Here is a 20972-nt window from a genome sequence, read left to right as displayed (position 1 = left end):
TGATGCTTTATCTACATCTTAAGTTATTTAGCGTCTGAATGAGGTGAAGGTGATAATGCCGGTGAAATGAGTCCGGGGTCCTGCACAGAAAATTACCCAGCATTTGCTCATATTGGGTTGAGGGAAAACCCCGAAAAAAACCTCAATCAGGTAACTTGCCCCGACTGGGAATCGAACCCGGTCCACCTGGTTTCGCGGCCAGACGCGCTAACCATTACTCCACAGGTGTGGACGAGGAGATCCTGAATGAACATGTAGTCCCATAATATGCACCATTTATCAGCTAGGATTACATGTTAATGCACGACAATGTTCGTCCTCATGCTACAAGGTGTGTTACTGAATGCCCACCTTGATCAGGTCAGACTGAACAGAATTAAATGGCCTGCTCGAAGTCCAGATATGAACCCGATAGAACATGTGTTGGATAGGTAAGCATGTCAGAAGTCACCTTCCTTTCTCTGAGTATCTAACCTGCTCTAACTCCGAAATGTCCTGAAGGAAAAATGGGACAACATCAATCAGGGCAGCATTCAGACACTCATCAATGGGATGGATGAATCGCCAAATGATAACTACCGGTATTATCCATGAAAGGGGTATTAACACATATTAGGAACAATTTAATTTCTAAGAAAACAACAATATTCTGTATATTTTCCTCATAAGTGATTATGAAAAATCTGTCCTTTTATGCTCCACTCACTAAGCATTAGGCTTATAACATTGGAAATGTTAAAAAATCAAAATTATTGTGGTTTAAAACAATGTTTTTCAGTATCCTGTAACACACTATTTATTAGATCGATGTGGGATTGATGTAAAATTTTCAAGTGCCCCGATTTTTTGCCTCCGAGTATACATATTACTATATCTATTTTTTTTTTAAGATGGGCCGAGCTTGAAACTACAGTGCTATGTTGCCAATATGGACTACCACACTGCCAGCTGATGGAGCTAGCAATTGACGTTAAGATGGCTGATGTTAAAATATTCATTGACAATTGACGCGAAGGTAAGAAAACAATACAAAAATCGACAGAGAATCAAACATGAAACGTACCAATGCTAACATTGTGTGCACAATAAATGTCACCAAGAGAGCTATTAAGCACTCGCCACATGGGAACGGTAAGTTTGGCAACTCAACCGTTGTTACCATAGCAACAGGCCTACCACGCTATGTATTCAGTTGTTTTTCCGATCGCAACGCTCCTGTCATGTCCCATCTTTCAAAAAAACAAGTATAGTTCAATCATCAGGGCAGAAAGGTAAGACCAGAGAAATCGCCTACTCTGGTCTTACCTATTTACCATGATGATGGAACTTGTACGTAGACTAGTTCTGAAACGTTGAAAAAGTCAAGTTCCAGGACACGACGCAAAATCCAAAAGTCTAATTCTGAATAATGAAATTATTTTAGACCATTTTACTTGTGGAATAATGCCAATGTAACGGATCTAATGTTTACCTTGACTAGTGGAAGTATCGTTAATATTATTAATATTGCCACCCTCACCTACTACTACTACTACTACTACTATCACCAATAGCCTACTGCTATTACTACGGTACTACACCATAATAATCATAAATATAAGAGAGATTACAGGTAAGGCTATTTCTGGAATTTTTTTTATTTCAGAATACCTTCAAGGTATTTTTCCCACGATAACAAATATCACAATATTCAAGAATTCCTCAAATTAATATGCTAATAATGAAACTGATCATCTATCGTTCACTCAATATTATAAACACTGTGACTATTTTATCATCTAGTATAGGGCCTATAAATGTAAATAGTTACCTTCGTAGTCATTCTCAAAATGTCGCACTTCTGCTTTTAACCTAAATTGGTGCTATAATTTGAATTTTTAATTGAGATACAGAAAAATCGCGGTTAAATCTCAATTAAACGAAACTAAGCAATAAAATTTACACTCCACACAGCTACAAGTTTAACGTTACTGACATTCATTACACACACCGCCGAAAACACAGTCGATTATATCGATCACGCACGTACAAATATGATCGATTACAACAATCGATTATAATCGCTTGCAACAAATCTCTCTTCCCCCAGTGTTGCCAATCCAGCGGTTTTTCTGCTAGATCAGGTGTTTTTCGGAATTTAGCGGATAAAATTTATCAAATTCGGATGTATTGGTTATATAAGAATTTATCTGTTTTTAACCTCACAGTACTTACTTACAAATGGCTTTTAAGGAACCCGCAGGTTCATTGCCACCGTCACATAAGCCCACTATCGGTCCCTATCCCGTGCAAGATTAATCCAGTCTCTATCATCATAGCATATCACAGTCTACTATATAGTCACGAAGCTTGAGTTTTGAGGGTGCTAGAAACAATAGACTGTGACGGTTCTATTTTGCATTGCCTGTAATGAGGCGATATTAGCGATCCTAGTGGTGAGCAACTATCTCATGTTTGCATATTTACTACGTATCGAGCTTCGCAATTGTATATACTAGACTGTAATCATATCCCACCTCCCTCAAATCCATTTTCACATTATCCCCCTTCTACGTCGGCGTCCCCAAAGTCTTTTTCCCTCCAACCTCCCAACTAACACTCTATATGTATTTCTGGTTTCGCCCACACGTGCTATATGCCCTACCCATTTCAAAAGTCATTTAATGTTTCTAATTATGTCAGGTGAAGAAAACAATGCGTGCAGTTCTGCATTGTGTAACTTTCTCCATTCTCCTGTAACTTCATCCTGTTTAGCCCCAAATATTTTCCTAAGAACCTTAGTCTCAAACACCCTTAATCTCTGTTCCTCTCTCAAAGTGAGAGTCCAAGTTTCACAACCATAAAGAACAACCGGTAATATAACTGTTTTATAAATTCTAACTTTCAGATTTTTTGACAACAGATTAGATGACAAAAGCTTCTCAACCGAATAATAACACACGTTTCCCATATTTATTCTGGGTTTAATTTCCTCCCAAGTGTCATTTATATTTGTTACTGTTGCTCCAAGATATTTGAATTTTTCCACCTCTTCGAAGGATAAATCTCTAATGTTCATATTTTCATTTCGTAGAATATTCTGGTCACGAGACATAATCATATACTTCGTCTTTACGGGGTTTACTTCCAAACCAATCGCTTTACTTGCTTCAAGTAAAATTTCCGTGTTTTCCCTAATTGTTTCTGGATTTTCTCCTAACATATTCATGTCATCTGCATAGACAAGAAGCTGATGTAATCCATTCAATTCCAAACCCTCTTTGTTATCCTGATACCTCACATTGCCAAAAATAATATATGATATAATCAAAGCTCGGAACTTGGGGACTTGTGTCTTTGCACATGGCTAAGCGACCGGACTTCATTGTCAACAAACTCCCGCTTCCAGCACGGCGGTACTGCCAGGTCTGCTAGAAAGTGATTTCTGGCTGAACAACATATTGATAGCATTATGATAGGTTGAAACACCTAATTTTATAGCAGATATTATATACTGGTATAATAAAAATAAACATGAGCAATATGTCAAATTTACTGTTCTGCTCTGTACATTTTCATTGCAGTGTATGACTACTTACATTCGAAGATTTTCAAGCTCATAACTTCTTCGCCTGTTACTGTAGTTAAACGTGATTTGAAACGAAAAAAAAAAAACTTATTTCCGCGTCACATGAAGTGACGAGAACAAACTTAAAATGCTGAATGTTTTCACTGTTACTATTTTCTGTTAGATTTTCATCAGTTGCTAGCTGATCTCGTATCTGAGACAAGTAGCTAAGTAGGTATATCCATTTTTTTTTTCTAGAAAATAGTTTTCAATTTGTGTGTCACTACTAAACCAGGCCCTCTATGACTTGGGACAAATCTTCCACTAATTTAAGGTACTGCTATGTCTTTCAATGAATGTCTGTTTCCAGCCTCTAGTTTGTGTGTGGCACAATTTACAAAATATAAATTCTCCATTCGAAGAAAATAATGTATCTCCTTCGAATTTCTCCACGAAATTCTGTACCTAAAATTTAAGAAATATATTTTCAAGCTTATAGCCTATAATACTCATTTGAATAACACGTATTTTCTAATTTCTCAAACAGACCGTTTACCTGTAATTCTCTGTATGTCATTGGCTTCGACATGACACAGTTTCGTCATCCGTCTTGTCGTTCGACGTGACCACTTTCTTCATACATACGAGTGTCCCTGAGCACTTGCAGTGTGAGCTTTGTGTACGTTATACCTGTAACTTAGGCCTACCCATGTGCACGATACACAAGTCCCCAAGTTCCGAGCTTTGGATATAATATAATATAATATAATATAATATAATATAATACTGTTTATTCAGTCCACATGACATATCAAATATAAAAAGTCAATGACACTTATCTATGTAAGATCATTGTGTTCTATACAAATATAAATTGAACAGCGAACGTTTTCGCCCTTCGGGCATCATCAGGCTTTACATACAATATCTTATACCTTATATCTTATATCTTATATGCAATATGCCATGATATTGAAATTCTCTACATAACATCTAATATATTTCAGATTGATTTCACCGTACCAAGTTTGAACCATTGAGACAAGATTAGCAGAAAACATCTAATTAACAATTATGAAGTTTAAATGAGGAATAAACGTTTTATCATGTTCACAGTTACAATTTTAACATAATACAGCAGTGCATCCACAATTTTCACCTCAGTATTTTGTATACATTTTATATCTGTACATTAATTTTAGATATAATTATCACAAGCCAGTTTTTTAAATAGTTTATTTCATTATTAAATGGTTGTATTTCATCATTCCATACTAAAGACACAAATGTATAAGATATTGCATGTAAAGCCTGATGATGCCCGAAGGGCGAAAACGTTTGCTGTTCAATTTATATTTGTATAGAACACAATGATCTTACATAGATAAGTGTCATTGACTTTTTATATTTGATATGTCATGTGGACTGAATAAACAATATTATATTATATTATATCATAACATTGACTATCTGAATATCACAATATGCTTTCTAAGCTAAAAATAATATAACTTTATATTGAATGCGTATATCAATTTAACGACTTCTGCATTGTTTTATAGGGAGTTTTTAAAGATCATGTTGGTGGGTGACATTGTTTTATCCAAAGAATATGAATCATTGGCCTGGGCATGCTAATACAAAAGCTGCAAATGCAAAATCACGTGAAATAATCGCCACTTTCCGTGACAGTTCCAATATTTATTCGATTACAGCTTTTCACCAAGCGAATTTACTATTAGTCAGTTAATAGTTCGAATAATAAACACGCCTGTGATAAATCTGTGCGTCTAGTGTCAGTAAACTTTCTGTTTTCCAGATAAACGAATAAATTTGGAATTTCTCATTTGCAAAGCAAAGTCAAAAGACGTAAGACAAAATACAAAGCCGCATTTTGAGATCTTTCCTTCTCCTCTCTGTCTTTGGGTAGTGATCAACAGATTTTTGTCATCACACTTTCCCTAGCTGAAGATGTGAACTGAAGCCAAAACAGAGAAAACGCAAAATTAGAATAGAGTTTACACTCTAAAATACAAGTTTTGTGTTTATCACTGGATTTTTGCCAAGGTTTTTACATTTCTCTTTTATTCAGTCTTCCTTCGCCTTATCAGTTTCTCTTTTTTTTTAGTAGGTTATTTTACGACGCTTTATCAACATCTTAGGTTATTTAGCATCTGAATGAGATGAAGGTGATAATGCCACTGAAATGAGTCCAGGGTCCAGCACCGAAAGTACCCAGTATTTCCTCATATTTCTCTTCTTAGTTCGTTGTTTAATTTCCTGTAGTTTCTTCCACCTTCTTCTGTGTTGATGTTTTTCCCTTTTCTCCTTTCCTCCATCTTCTCCAACATTTTCTCTATGACCCAAGGTTTCTTCATTTTTACTCCTTTTCTGTATTCTGTTGTTTCTTCTGAGGGACGGAGATATGGACCCGCAGCCTCCACGGCTGGACGCAATAAAAATTTTGAAAACTTAAAAAGTTAACATTATTAAATTTTAAATTCCAAACTGTCTGTTTAAGTTATTCAAAAATGTTATTTCACCTTTTAAAATATATTTTTCAAGATTGCAACATTTTAGACAGAGTTACTGATAGTGAGCTTTACCGTTTATCAGAATGTTTAAGTGACCAATATAATAGGGATCTGATGGATTCTTTCGCTTAACAGATGGTTAGCTTCCGTTCAATTCTGAAAAAGGAAATAAAAAACGCCATAAATATCATACAACTGCCTACAGCCATTATATGTCAAAATTCAACTTTGTCTACCAGCTTCCTCGAGTTTGTACATTTTATTTACCACATTGTCCGTGACGAGTGCGACAGCTGAGAGATCATTCTCAAAATTGAAAGTAGAAACCGTAGAGTACAATGTCGCAGGAGTGATTCAATGGTCTTTCTATTTTGAGCATTGAAAATGGCACAGCTCGGGAGACAAATTTTAATCTGATTATCGATTCATTTGCAGCATCAAAGATCCCGAGTAAAGAAGTTTTGGAATCTTTCGTAAATCACAATACACTTTTTAAGAATTTCTTTGACTTTTGTAAAAAGTTGTGTAATATACGAGTATTTATAGATGTATTACGCATTTAATCTTTTGAATTAAAACAATACCAATGTATAAAACAAAAAATACAGCCTTATACATTAAACAAGTGTAAGTTTCTTAATAGTGAAGTGCCATGGTAATCTGAGGGCTAAGTGGAGGGGGGAGCTAAAGGGAGTGTAATGTTTTAAGCAGTAGGGGTAGGGAGGGGGCACAACGAAACCAAGCTCCGCCACTGTTTCTTCTGCTGTTATCTGTATATAGCTTTTTAGATGAGTCCAGTACTCATTACTATTCTCAGGTGTGGATTCTAATTCAGCGGCTTTCTCTTTAAATTTGCCTAAAATTTTCTTCTTTCCTCTTTGTCCTTTAATTTTTCCATGTTCAATTTCTTTGTCAGCTATCTTCCTCTTATCTTCTTGAGACGAATATCTACTTCGCCTATCAGCAGGGCATTATCTAAAGCCGGCCATTTTTTCTTTCCATGAGCATGTATAAGAAATAACTAATAAATTTTACTTAGAGCCTTCTCATTCAGGGACAGAATTCTTTTATGTGCTAAGTCTCCCAGCATTATTTTCTTTTTGAAGGCAACCATGCTCAGGATTTGTATAGCAATTGGCAGGATTCCAATACATAAAGACATATCAAGCTGGAAAGTCAATACTTGATGGGAATCTGAATGAGTTCAGAATTGTTTTGAGTGTTATGAGTAATTCACCCAGAATTCTATTTGCGCTCTCAAGCCTGTCACTACATAATATTCTATCTAAGTTGTCAATATAAAACAGTAGAAGTAATAAGAACCAAAACATTATTTTTTTTGTTTGTTTGGTTGGTCTGTTTTATTTATTGGTATGTTGATTTGTTCGTTTCTTTCTTTATTTATCTTTGTATCTGTGTGTCTATTTATTTACCTATTTACCTCTTTACTTAGTTACTTAACATACTTCACTTAGGTACTTCCTTAGTTACTAACTCAATCACTCTATTTATTTACTTACCTATTTTTTTTCTTTTTACCGGCCAGAGGCCATTTTCCATAGTTACATTTGTTTTCCCGTTTTCTTTCCTTTTTACTTAAACTAATACAAACACAACACCCATGCCAAAGGTGGGACCCGAACCCACAACCCTTCGGACCAAGTGGGTAGAGACATTCCGTACCTCTACTGCTTGAGACAGCCAGGTCGGCATCTACTTGTTCATTAACTTATTTACTTCATTATTACTTATTTAATTACTTAATTATTTATTTACTAATTTACTTATTTAATTACGTATTTACTTGCTTATTTACTTACTTATTTACCTACTTCCTTATTTACTTACTTGTTTGCTTACTTTCTTACTCATTTATTCATTTCCGTATACTTATTTACTTATTTATATACTCATTTATTTACTTATTTATTTATTTACTTACACACTTATTCATTAATTGCTTATTTTATTTACTTATTTATCTGTCCATTTGTCTGTCCATCCATCCACGTACCGGAATTTATTTATTTATTAGCTTAAACAATAAGAAAATGTCGATGGATTATAGGTACAGACTGTAGATACAATATAATCAAGTAAATACATATTGAACAGAAAAATGCATTTCTTTAAAAAGTATGACGTATTAGTTAATGAAGCTTAAAACTGAGTAATTTGTGATAAGACAGACCACAGGAAGCACTGTTCCGGTTTCCTTCTTATCTCACTGTTGTAACAGACGTATATTTTATTCAATATAACGCTGTTCTAAGCACACAGAGAAATACTTAACAGTCTTCTTGTGCGAACTGTAAATTTACTTAATTTTCTAACTTACTCACTAATTTTAACTTTTTTGTGCTGTGAATTGTTTATTTTAGAGATGAAGATAAATTAAGCAGTTATTTGGTGAAATAAAACGTTATTCTTTTTAAGAATGCAATAAGATTAGTTTTAAGTGTTACACAGTTTTATTTCGTTTGCAGATTTAATGTTGAAATATGAATTTACAATTTCATTCACTGGTTCTTGAAGTGCTTTCATTTTTTACTAACATTGATTTGTGTAAAAAGTATTTCTAAATGCTAGAATGTGAGTACACTTGGAGAAATGTTAGTTTTCTGATCACTACCGGTACCTAAATATAGCCTACTACTGTACCGTACCTAAATTCCAGAAAAATCATAATCATAATATATTATAGCACAGGAATAAGAAAGATATTACGGGATCACAACAGAAAATACTGTTCAAATACTGAATTAAAAATAATTCCTGACTAAGAGTGTGTTTCATTATAAATTAAATTTCACGTAGCTTATCAGACTAGTCATTTTGTAAAGATTGTCAACGTGGAACTGAAACTCCCAAACACATAGTAATAGAATGCTCAACATAATATTCATTCAGAAACAAAGTAAAGAATAAGATAAACTTCAGTCAGAAAACTGGCTTCATCAAAATTTTAACCAGTCCCAATATTCTGGTCAATAGCAGCAAAAATATACTACAGAAGATTTCGTGAAATTGTTTCCATATTAGGAAATGGAAACTCGTACCGTAGCAAGGTGCACTAAACAAACATGAAATAATAATACTGTAACATGCCAAGGCAACCAATTTCAAAATATGATCAAAGTTTAGAGTTATCTTCAGTTTAATTAAACTGGTAGATATGGGGGAAGTTTATTTTCTTTCTTTCTTTTTTTTTTTCGCATTAAACTTTTTTTTATTTATTTATTTAAATTTAAATATACAGAATAAAGAATATAATTATAAACAAGAGAAATAGAAATAAAATAATACAATCAATATAAAAAAGGAGGTACCGGTACAGTAGTATTAACAAAATTTGAGACCGAATGAGCAGCGCTCCGTTTCTAACAGATAATTTCCAAAATCACAAAGTCAAAATCCAAATTGTACAAATATCTTGCCATAGTCGTTATTATATTCCAGTTACAACTTGTAAAAACTGTGCAAATGATTCAATGTATAAATAATATTACGTACATTATAAATCCAATAAACATAAAATGTATAATGACTAGGTACCGGTATCGGTAGTTTAAATTTTAACTCAGATTTGATTCTTGACTGTATTCAAGAATGTAATTAAATGTATACCAGTACAATGTTTATTTATTTAAGTTAGCTTTAATTTTTCCTAACAGAAAATATATTTCAATATGACAACCTTAATAGATAATTACACAACTGCTTGAGCTCACTATCAGATGGTACCGGTACGTCATAATGTGGTGTGAATTTTTCTCTTATTAGTTTCAAAAGAGAGGGCAACAGTCTACATTAAAACTCGTAGGTACCGGTATATACTTTTATAAGGAGATGTGTGATAAAAGTGATTAACCTTCAAGACAAATTATGTAAGTGTTACACGATTCAAGGACGTCGATCTTTAATCACATAATTCACTTTATCTACGAGTATATTCTGTTAAAGTGGCAGTTTCTGCCATCAGAAAGAACAGTGATACAAATATTTAAAACAAGATTATAACTCATCTCCAATACATTCTGTTTATAAGAAGTTTAATGAAGTCAACATGAATGATAATTTACAACAGGTAACTCGTTCTCAGTTTGTAATATTTATTATTCTTGTAATACAAACATAAATGTTGCAATATCATTACAAACAAAAACAGCCTATAGTAACTTTAAAGATACGAGTTCCAAGGATGTGCAGTCAAAAGGTACAGCATATAAATTAACAATAGTACTGTACTGCTGGTGATGATTAGATATAGGATACCGATAATTATTTTCATTCATGATAAATGCCTCTTAAAGTTATGCGTTTTTACATCTTGATTACACATCTTTTAACACTGTATCACTTCGTAATATGTATGATAAGAACTTTCTTGTGTTAAATTTTAACGTACCTTGGTAACATGTTTCGGTCATCTTATGCGTTTTTCTTAAATTACGATTTGTCTCACATCATGTTCACTTCTGGCTGTACAATTTGGCGCACTGACGATACAGGAATACCTGTATGCTGGGCTAATTGGCTAATTCCATCACAGTCCAGAGCCCTGTCTTCCATTAGGCACTGCTCGACCACAGCCAATAATACATCTCTGTGAGCTGACACAGAATGTCCACTGTGAGGCAGGTCAGCAGTTGACTTTCTTCCCTGTTTGAAAGCCTCTACCCACCTTGCCACTGTATGATAGGATATAGCACGATTGCCCAATGCTTCCCGTAGCTCTGCATAACATTCTCGTGCATTGCAGCTGTAGAAAATGGCTACCTTGATGTACAAATGCTCTTCAACTTTAGTTACTTTCATTACGCACCGCTGTCATCAGATGACTGACACAGAGAGCATGATCACGTCCGTTATCATTATCATCATGATCATCATCATCATCGTCATCGTCATCACCACCACCATCATCATCATCATCATCATCATCATCATCATCATCACCACCACCAAATGTAGTAGATTTTTGAGCTCAGCCTACACTACTGCAGGAGGCTGTTGTCCTTATGCGATTTCAGGCTATTTGTATTATTATTATTATTATTATTATTATTATTATTATTATTATTATTATTATTATAACATTGTCATTAACTGCTACAACAACAACCACCACCATCATTAACATCAAGGTTTAAACCAATAAGATTTTTTCCACCTTCTTAGATCTTGATCGATCCTATCAGAGTAAATTATGTATTTTAGTTAGGTTTACAACAATAAGGTAAAATAATAATAATCGTACTTAAATATATTCTGCTGATAAATTTGGATGATACTATTTAGTATTTTTCCTTCATTGAATAATGAATACCGGTACTGTATCTCTTTTTCTTCTTTCCAGAAAGCATATTCCTCAACTTTCATTATAGTTGGGCCAATTGTGCACTCTGAAACAATAACGCCATTGACTGCAATTCAGCAAGGTTTTATAGCTGTAGTAAGAGGAAGGGTAAGTCTGTAATTTATTGTTTCATGCATGCAAATAGTATAGTCATATAATAAATCGAAACTAGAGTTCAGACATTTCCTACTTGCACATTTTTCTTATTTGCACACAGTAATTCTATGTCATATTAAATGAAAGAAAGAGAGAAAAAAATAAAGAAATAAAGCAAGATAGATTATATGGTCCTGAGTACCTTTTTTATCTGGAGTACACTTTTCCCATCTCTACTTCATTTTGAAAATCTTCCTACTTCTTAATTCAAAAAAATGAAACGTAATGTCCATGGTAATGAGGTAATGTAGGCAAAATCAGAAGACAAACTGATTAATTTCACTAACAAGGGAAGGCTTGAGATCAAAGTAACTGGTGCAAAGTGCGACATTTTGTAATCGCCTGTAAACTCTATAACATGGTTTATGAAAGTGGAGCGCACGCCAGAGAGTTCTGCAACAATTCTCATGGGGAGGTCCAAAGCCTTCCGTTGTAAGATTGAAACAGAGAAATAGGCATTAATGCTAAAAGCCTCATAAAGTTTCAATACAATTATCAGCCGTGAGAAAAGGTGTTTTGATCTGCATGATTACAATTGAACTTAAGAAGTTAATCATTTGATCAGTTTTGTCTTCAAGATGCATTATAAACATGTAGGTAAGTCATTACACAAAAAACTGAATTAGTTCGGGTTATTACTGGTTATTAGAAGAAAAAATTCTCTCTGGCGCCAAGGATCAAACCCAGATCCTTGGTTCTACGCAAGAAGTGCTCCTACCACTGAGCTACACCGAAGTTCAATCCACAGCATCAGATCAAATCCCTCTCTTCTAGTGTTTTTCCTTTCGGCGTAGCTCAGTGGTCAGAGCACTTGGTGCATAGAACCAAGGTCCCGGGTTCGATCCCTAGCACCGGAGAGAATTTTCCTCCTCTAATAACCAGTGTTACCATAACAGATATACTATTCTGTAGGACCAAAGATTCATCTTTACGTAGATTCTTCGCCCAACAGTGCATATTACTGTGAAATCTCTGCCACCAAGTCACTCAATTGAGTGCGTTCCTTGTATAATGGCAGTTGACTTAATATATGTCAGATTATATGTTGAACTTGGAGTCAGGCCACAAAGGGAAAAAAAAACACTAGAGGAGAGGGATCCAATCCGGTGCTGTGGATTTAACTTCGGTGTAGCTCAGTGGTTCAAGCACTTGGTGCGTAGAACTAAGGATCCGGGTTCGATCCCCAGCACCAGAGAGAATTTTTCTCCTCTAATAACCAGTGTTACAATAACAGATATATTCTGTAGGACCAAAAATTCATCTTTACATGAATTAGTTCCGCTTCTGAACGCATCATACTCGTACTATATTGGAATTAAAACACTCTGGTTTCACAGTAATAATGTATACCTTAAATAATGGCATATATCAGCTGATAATAAAATATGTAATTTTTCCCTCATGGAAAACTGTGGCCAATTGCAGATTGTGTGTGTTTCCTCAACAAGAGAGAAACTAGATAAAACGAAAGAGAAGTATGGAATTGAAGACAACAATGTGCATTTCCTCAAAGAGGGAGAGTTTGTAATGCCAGGCTTTATTGACACACACATACATGCCCCACAGTATCCAAATGTTGGCCTAGGCTACGACAAAAAGCTTCTGGAATGGCTTACAGCATACACTTATCCACTAGAAAAGAAATACAGTGATCTGGAATTTGCCACTAAAATATATGAAGCTGTTGTGGTGAGTTCACATTTGACAATTAATAGGTTTAGATACTTTCCAAATAATACAAGTACGTACTTGATAACATTATCTGCTTTGACATAAAACCATTGTGCACATGTATATAGAAGATAACAATTTATTTTATACTAAGGATTAGCATAGACAAGTTTTACAGAGAACTTGGAATACCAATACCATGTTGAGTGAAAATATTTTATCTTGTTAAATGATTGATGTGTACTTTTACGTCTATTATTTCTAGAGAGTAACTCTGGCCAATGGTACTACAACAGCGACTTATTTTGCAACACTCTACTATGAGAGTTCATTATTCTTGGCTGATATTGTAGAACAGCTAGGACAACGTGCATTTATTGGAAAGGTTAACATGAACAACAGCACTGCAGAGGGTTATGAAGAAGATACAAATGAATCATATACTTGTTCAGAACAGTTCATCAGGAATGTTCAAGAAAAAAGGGTAAGATCACACACACACACACACACACACGCGTGCACAAGCACATATACACACAAATACATATGGTGAATGGTGATGGTACCGGTAGTGGTTGTGGCAGTGTTGGTGGTATAGTTAAACTTAAGGTTATTATTATGATAAGAAAAGACCAACATACTTGAAAATACAATAGAATCATTCTAGGAGATCACACTGGTAACATATAAAAAACTGACTGGAAAATTTTATCATGGGCCTCTAAACTGTTGTTGTTGTTATCTAATGCCGGGCTTTGGCAACGAAGCCATTAGCGTTCTTGCTCTCCAATATTTCTCTGTGGTGGATCCATCATGTAGAACTTCACAGGTTTGTAGATGATCTTCAGTCATTTCTTCTTCTTTGTTAATTAGCATAAGTGTAACCGTTTTTTAGGTGGGCACCAATTTTTTGTTTGTAATGGTGGTTACATCACCCACTCACGTAAACCCCCAATATGACTGGAGGGCCACACCTGTCGTTGGTTAATGGGTCCATCGGACCTGGCCGCGAGGAGTTTTAGAGTCCACCGACCTTTCTCACACAAGCACCACTTGTGGAACATTTCTACACCGTGGCAGGCCAGCGTAAGAGATGAAATAGCATTTCCTCTATTTCTGATGGTGTGGTTATACCGCCATTACTCGGTCCCCAGAGCCTCATTTGTAAAAGCAGGTTGCACCATGAGCAGGTTGAGGTTGGGTTTTGGATAAGGGGCCTCTAAACTTAAAAGAGGCTATTTTTATACTCAAGTTACCCCAACCCACCCTATGCAATAAGTGAAGCTACCTTAGTACAACTTAAGTTTAATAATAATACGTTTGCTATGTATTACAGAATGAGCTTGTACAGCCAATCATATCACCACGGTCTGCACGAGGTTGTGATATGAAGCTCATGACACTTCTCGGCCAACTTGCAAAGAAGTACAATGTACACATTCAGGTAACTGATTACATTATGAGTTGATTATTTCGGTTGGTAAGTGTGATTTTCTATTGATTGGAGTTTAGGATTTCCATAGCAGAGACCAAGGTTCAAATCCCATCTGGTTGAAGTAGAATTTATGGTATATAAAGATAGTACTGTATTTGTTTGGAGCTTTTATGGTACACTCTCATTTCTCTTGTCAACATTACACTATTGTTTCGTTAATAATAATAATATAATAATAATAATAATAATAATAATAATAATAATAATAATTATTATTATTATTATTATTATTATTATTATTATTATTATAATCATCATCATCATCATCATCATAATCTCCACTACTTTCACTTTCACTTTCATCATCCTGGTGCAATATTTTACAAATCGAAGGAATTTACAGTTTCAGAGTGTACTTCTAGAGCAAGTAAGTTGGGTCAAAATAATAAAGCATACAGTAGTATTCGCATCACAAGAAGTCACTGTAAGTATTTAAATGACACGAAGAGAAGTTTCACTACACACTATTCTAAAACAATGAGCTGTCACTGAATATATTCACATTAACCTTAACAGAAAAGTATGTCACTGTGGCCTATATTACACAAAATGTACTGAAAACAATGCAACAGTATTATAACACAAGAATGCGCACTTTCAAGAACACGCACCACTTTTATTCATCAGGAGGTATAACAGTACAGTACACGTGTGTAAATTGCTCAATGTTAATTTTTATTCTGTATCAATAATAACTGGTTTTTAAGTTATACCGTACCATAAATCGTAACAATGGCTTATAATATCTATATTTGCCTTAATTGTGTAATGTCATATTGCAGGGTCATATTGCTGAGAACCAAGCTGATGTCAAAGCAGTGCTGAAGCTATATCCTGAGCGCAATAACTATGCAGACGTTTATGATAAGGCTGGATTACTTACAAATAAGGTCACATAATTCCAAAATTGAGTCTTTTCATGTTTAAGTAAATCTTTGTATAGTTCTACATACTAAAAGTGAAAAATTTACAGACTGTGCTGGCGCATGGTGTGTACCTTAATGACGATGAGCTGAAAATTCTTGCTGCTCGGGGTACCTCCATTTCACATTGTCCCAATTCCAACACCTCCCTTCAGAGCGGTCTGTGTGACGTTCGTAAGCTGCTAAATGCTGGTGTTAAAGTTGGACTTGGAACAGGTAATTTTTTCACTCACTTTATAACGATCGTGGAAGTTGAATAATATAATTCGAATTTGCTTGGACCGATTATTTGGTTGGGTTTTTTCTGAAGTTTTCCCCAACTGTAAGGTGAATGTCAGGTTATTGCCTGGTGAATTCTTAAGCTCATCTCGCCAAACACCATCTCACCATCACAAATTCCAATCGATGACGCAAAATTTTGGTTGGATAGTTCTCATTCAGTAACACAGTTATTTCACATGTCACACAGATGAAATACATGATAACGAGAAGGCTAATATATTGGCTAAAAAAGGAACTCAAATCAAACAAATCATATATATGATATGCGTAAATCACTTCGTGATTTAAGACGGCGCTTATTCCGTCGGATCCCGGCCAACTAGTCACTCATAACGAATGCACCTCAGCACATGTGTGGACTTCAGTCCTACGTTCATAGACATCTATGACGTAGTGCAGAGGGCGGCCACTAGAGGGAACCCAAAAGTTGGAACTTAATCTGAGACGATTCTGTCCGATGCCGGGGTGGCTTAGTGGATAAAGCATCAGCACGTAGAGGTGAAAACCCGGGTTCAAATCCCGGCGCTGGAGAGAATTTTTTCTGTTCCATTACTCTTTCATCATAAAAAGAAAAGTTAAAAAAAAAAATCTATAAAATAACACAAGAAAGGAGGGATTCCAAATGAATGAAGATCATACACAACTCTATCACAATTCAAGAATTATAGCAAAAGGCAGATATTGCTACCTTTCGTCTTTATCACTAGAACACCAAGCATGCATGCATGGAATAAAATAAAGATTTTCTCAAAATCCGTACTAATGCTTTCTTACAAATTTTTCTCTTGGTGCCAACCTCTCATGGAGTAAGTAGTTGAAATGTTAATGAACTTATAAAAGGTAACATTTGAACAGAATTTAACAATGAAGTCGTCTTACATTTTCTTGCTTTACAATAGTTAAAAAAAATAAAATAAATAAATAAATAAATAAATAATAATAATAATAATAATAATAATAATAATAATAATAATAATAATAATAATAATAATAATTCACCTTCAGAGTTTAGTACATTCTGAAGTAATTATTCCGTATTTTTATGAGATTATACCTTTATTTACAATTTTGTATAACCTTTCATTAGTTACTTAAGCATTGTTTGTAACATTTATTATTTCTTCTGTGATTTAATTTAGACATCTCTGGTGGATACAGCCCTTCTGTCCTGAATGCTATTCGTGCTGCATTACAAACTTCCATCCATGTGTTCTTTAAGAAAGGCGGAGACAATACTTATGTTCCTTTAACTTATCACGAAGCATTTTATCTTGCCACATTAGGAGGAGCCAAAGGTAGGTGAATGTCAGACTTATGTTGAGACTGTATAGGGGAATATGCACTTTGGATTCAAATCAGAAAAATCTTCACTATCATTACTCTCACTATCCAGAAGGCCTACTTCACTGTCAGATTCTGAGAAATTATTCTCATTAATGAAAATATATTGGATTTCTCTTAAGACTCTTCCTTTTTTTTTTTTTTTTCTCCCCCCCCCCCTCCAGAGTACCTGTCTGTCAAAATTTTTCTGCTACCCTACTGTCTGGTAGATGCTTTGCTTTTGGATAGCCTCACATTTTTTTCTGCAGGACTTTTAAACTGGGGAGGAACTTCATTAGCTACTTCTTCTTCTTCTTGTGCTAGTGAAACTGGATTTTTAAGTGTCACTCTGCTCGGTGCTATAGCATTCACTTTTGTTGGAGGAGGCTGTGATGGATTTGCTATGTTGTTAGTTTCACTAATACCACACTTGGCGGAAGGGGACAATTTGAAACTGAACTTGGAAGAAAAGCATTATAGCTGAATACAAGTGCATCATAGGAGAAAATACTGGTCTTCTGAAAAGCATTAATAATGTTACTTGGTGTCAAAGCACGTGGTAAGACTGTGGCTGCAAAATCAGCTACCGGTAGTTCATAAATACGGTTTAGTGTGTGACCTCTGGTACCCCAGATATGACTGGCCCATCATGCCCTGCTAAGAGTTCGTTATAAAAGTGACTAAATATAACCTGAAAAATTAATGATAGAAAATTACCTCCAGTGAAGAAAGATGAGCAGTGATGCAGAGCAACTTGATATAAAACTGATGTAAAAGTGTCTGTAACTATAAAAGGCAAAATTTAAGAAGTTCAAATGACTCCTGATTTACTTCCACAGATCGAAAAATACTAACACCACACATATCCCTAGACAAAGAAATTAGATCATTGCTACCTAGATAGTATTCATGGGCAACATAATAGAAGTCATATAGTACCAGTTCTACCAATCTAACCACACTAGATTTCTCATAACAGTCAGTGACCCTGTGTGCCCCATGGCTTATGGTGCCCTGGTCTCCTCTATATCAGATTCTCGTTCAGTTCTGCACTGAAAAATTATATAAATTTTTAGCAAAAGTAAAATTTCTGTTGCACAGTAAAATATAATTTATATCTAAGACTTTACGAAATAAAATTTTTCTTTTAAAATGTAAATCCATAACGATGAATATCTTCTTTGCTTGAGTATCTTCAGAATGCTAGCAATTACTTTTGCTTTACACATGAATTTCTTCATTACTTGTACACAAAAGTTTATGAATACTAGAATGTGCAATAAATATATTACTAAAAATAATTACTACCAATACTCTCAATCTGGATATATTATCGTGTTTTCATTATTGTTCATAAAATCGTGGTTCTGAAAAGGTTTACAATTTTAAATTAAGTAGACTACTTACTTTAATCAATTTTTTTAAATATATTCATTCATTCATAGTTTTTCACCCAAGGGCAGGTCTTTCACTGCAAACCCAGCATTCTCTAATCTTTCTCATTTTCTGCTTTCCTCTTTGTCTCTGCATATGATCCATAAATCTTAATATGGTCTATCATCTGATATCTTCTTCTGCCCCGAACTCCTCGTTTATCATTTCTTCCAATGCATCCTTCAGTAGGCAGTTTCTTCTCACCCAGTGATCCAACCAATTCCTTTTTCTCTTCTTGATCATTTTCAGCATCATTCTTTCTTCACCCACTCCTTCCAACACTTAATTTCTTATTCTGTCTATTTCACACACTCCATTCTTCTCCATATCCACATTTCCAATGCTTTTTGTCGCTTCTCTTCTCTTTGTCATAATGTCCATGTTTCTTCCCCATACAATACCACACTCCACACAAAGAACTTCACTAGTCTCTTCCTTAGTTCTTTTTCCAGAGGTCTGCAGAAAATGCTCCTTTTTCTATTAAAGTTTCCTTTTGCCATTGCCATTCTCCTTTTTGGCAGCAGATCATGAATTGACAACATAAGTCGATTTCAATATGTATAATGAAGAGGGCGAAAAATTTATATTAATTTACGTACAAGGAGATCTGGCACAAAATATCAACAGTAAAACTCAGCACTGAAATATAAAGCTAAGTAGTGGTAAGACAAAATTGGCAACACAAGTCGAAGTGGAAAGGGAAATCTGCCATACAATTATTGTTACATCAAGCCCTCCAGGATGTTCCTTTTCTTTATAATATGTAACCATCCATGTTCAAATTAGAATGGAAAATATTGTTACATGTGATTTTCTGTTCCAGCCCTTGCTATCGATGACAAAACAGGGAACTTCAAAGTAGGGAAAGATTTTGATGCCATAATTGTAAACATGAATAATCCTGGACCTATTGATATTCTTGACAAGAACGATATAAATGAACTTGTTCAGAAATTTCTTTACAATGGTGATGATCGCAATATCAGCAAGGTTTATGTTGCTGGACGACAAGTAAAATGAACCATTCCAGCACACATGAAAATATTAAATTACAAATGTACAAGATTATATTATAGTCAATAAAACTAATGTTAATGAGTCTGACACAACAAGGTTTTTATTTCAATGGATAATGATGTTCATTCTAAAAGGTAGTATGTTGCAGTACCAATTCCCTGTAACGCACGTGTGCACACACACTCACCCACTCACTTTCTCTCCCCCTTCCCCTCCCCTCTTTCTGTACAGGAACCCAGGCATATGTTGTGGAGTAAAAAATAAAGGTTATACCTCTTATGAAAAAAATTCGTTCTGGCACTAGGAATCGAACTCAGGACCTCTCAGCTTTGTGCACTGAGCGCTCTTCTATCTGAGTTATGCCAGGATCCGATTCACAGCACCGGCCAAACTCTCCTCCTTTGTATCATCAGCTGCATGCAGAGCTGAGAGGTCCTGGGTTCGATTCTCGGTACCGGAACGAATTTTTCTCCAATAATAGTTATCTGTTTAAAATGTTCTCCTCTTGCTTCTTCTTTTTCTCTTGTAGTAAACAAGTCTCCTTGGCAACACATAGCCATCTAGGATACAATGGGGTAATCAGCAGACTTGTATCGATAACATCATTCGATTATATAACAAAACGAATATTATTATCGGTTACAAACTTAAGTTAAGTTGTTTGATTGTACCTCGAAACGTGTTGAACATAAACTTTCATTCTTATGAGTTTATGAATTGATTAAAGTTGCAACACTTGTTACCAAGCTGACAATATCTAACAAATGTTTCATTATGTTCTTTCATTAATAACTAAAAAACTAAGAATTTTCGGACATATGTTTATATGAACTTTTTTTCTTGTTTTGATGTAAGGAACATGCCCCAAAGGTTTATCAAAGTATTTCTGAAACACCCTGTATATGAATATAAGTACATAAATAAAGGTCATATTCCATTTTGTAAAAAAAAAACCATTAAAGCTTTTTAAGAATAAAAGGGTTTCTGTAGTATTTTATCATAAAATTCTGATGTATGTCTTAGGAACTGGTCCAGGAAGTGTAACACAATGGAAATTCCAATGAACTATCAATATTTTTACATCACCTACTTTTTGTGGATGACCAAGTCATTATTACTCAATACATTGAAGATGCATCGTATATGAAGAGGAAACTAACAGAAGAGTAGGCCTATAAAATATGAGAGCTGAGTATAAATTATAAGAAAACAGAATATCTAACCTTGCAGATGG

General features: G+C 34.7%; 2 protein-coding genes across 7 annotated transcripts in view; one reads left to right on the top strand and one right to left on the bottom strand.

The window, feature by feature from the left end:
- LOC138694573 (meiosis-specific nuclear structural protein 1-like) overlaps positions 1 to 18379 on the bottom strand; it is a 38012-nt gene extending 19633 nt beyond the window's left edge. Inside the window, exon 1 of one of the 4 annotated variants that reach the window (XM_069818438.1) lies at positions 18005 to 18379. Coding sequence is in view for 3 of the 4 variants with exons in the window: in XM_069818435.1 (XP_069674536.1) it covers positions 1064 to 1162 (99 nt within the window). In the remaining variant the exon portion in view is untranslated. Of the gene's footprint in view, positions 1 to 1063; positions 1199 to 1810; positions 2014 to 8023; positions 8221 to 18004 lie in introns of those variants that run through there. The other 3 variants (XM_069818437.1, XM_069818436.1, XM_069818435.1) reach the window with 3 other exon arrangements.
- On the top strand, positions 8378 to 19833 carry LOC138694575 (guanine deaminase-like). Of its 3 annotated transcripts, none has more exons than XM_069818441.1 (10): positions 8378 to 8392; positions 9865 to 10168; positions 11441 to 11548; positions 13022 to 13285; positions 13533 to 13751; positions 14604 to 14711; positions 15545 to 15652; positions 15736 to 15901; positions 17107 to 17262; positions 19545 to 19833. In XM_069818441.1, exons 2-10 carry the CDS (start codon positions 10148 to 10150, stop codon positions 19739 to 19741), a joined length of 1347 nt encoding a protein of 448 aa, XP_069674542.1. In that variant the 5' UTR covers positions 8378 to 8392; positions 9865 to 10147; the 3' UTR covers positions 19742 to 19833. The 3 variants fall into 3 exon arrangements, with proteins under 3 accessions (XP_069674542.1, XP_069674541.1, XP_069674540.1); XM_069818440.1 differs by lacking the exon at positions 8378 to 8392 and adding an exon at positions 8406 to 8673; XM_069818439.1 differs by lacking the exons at positions 8378 to 8392; positions 9865 to 10168 and adding an exon at positions 10268 to 10297.
- Positions 19834 to 20972: the final 1139 nt, after the last annotated feature.

The sequence above is a fragment of the Periplaneta americana genome, chromosome 2, assembly GCF_040183065.1.
Source record: "Periplaneta americana isolate PAMFEO1 chromosome 2, P.americana_PAMFEO1_priV1, whole genome shotgun sequence".
Lineage (NCBI taxonomy): Eukaryota > Metazoa > Arthropoda > Insecta > Blattodea > Blattidae > Periplaneta > Periplaneta americana.
Note: the sequence above shows the minus strand (reverse complement) of the source record. Positions and strands in the feature narration are given on the sequence as shown.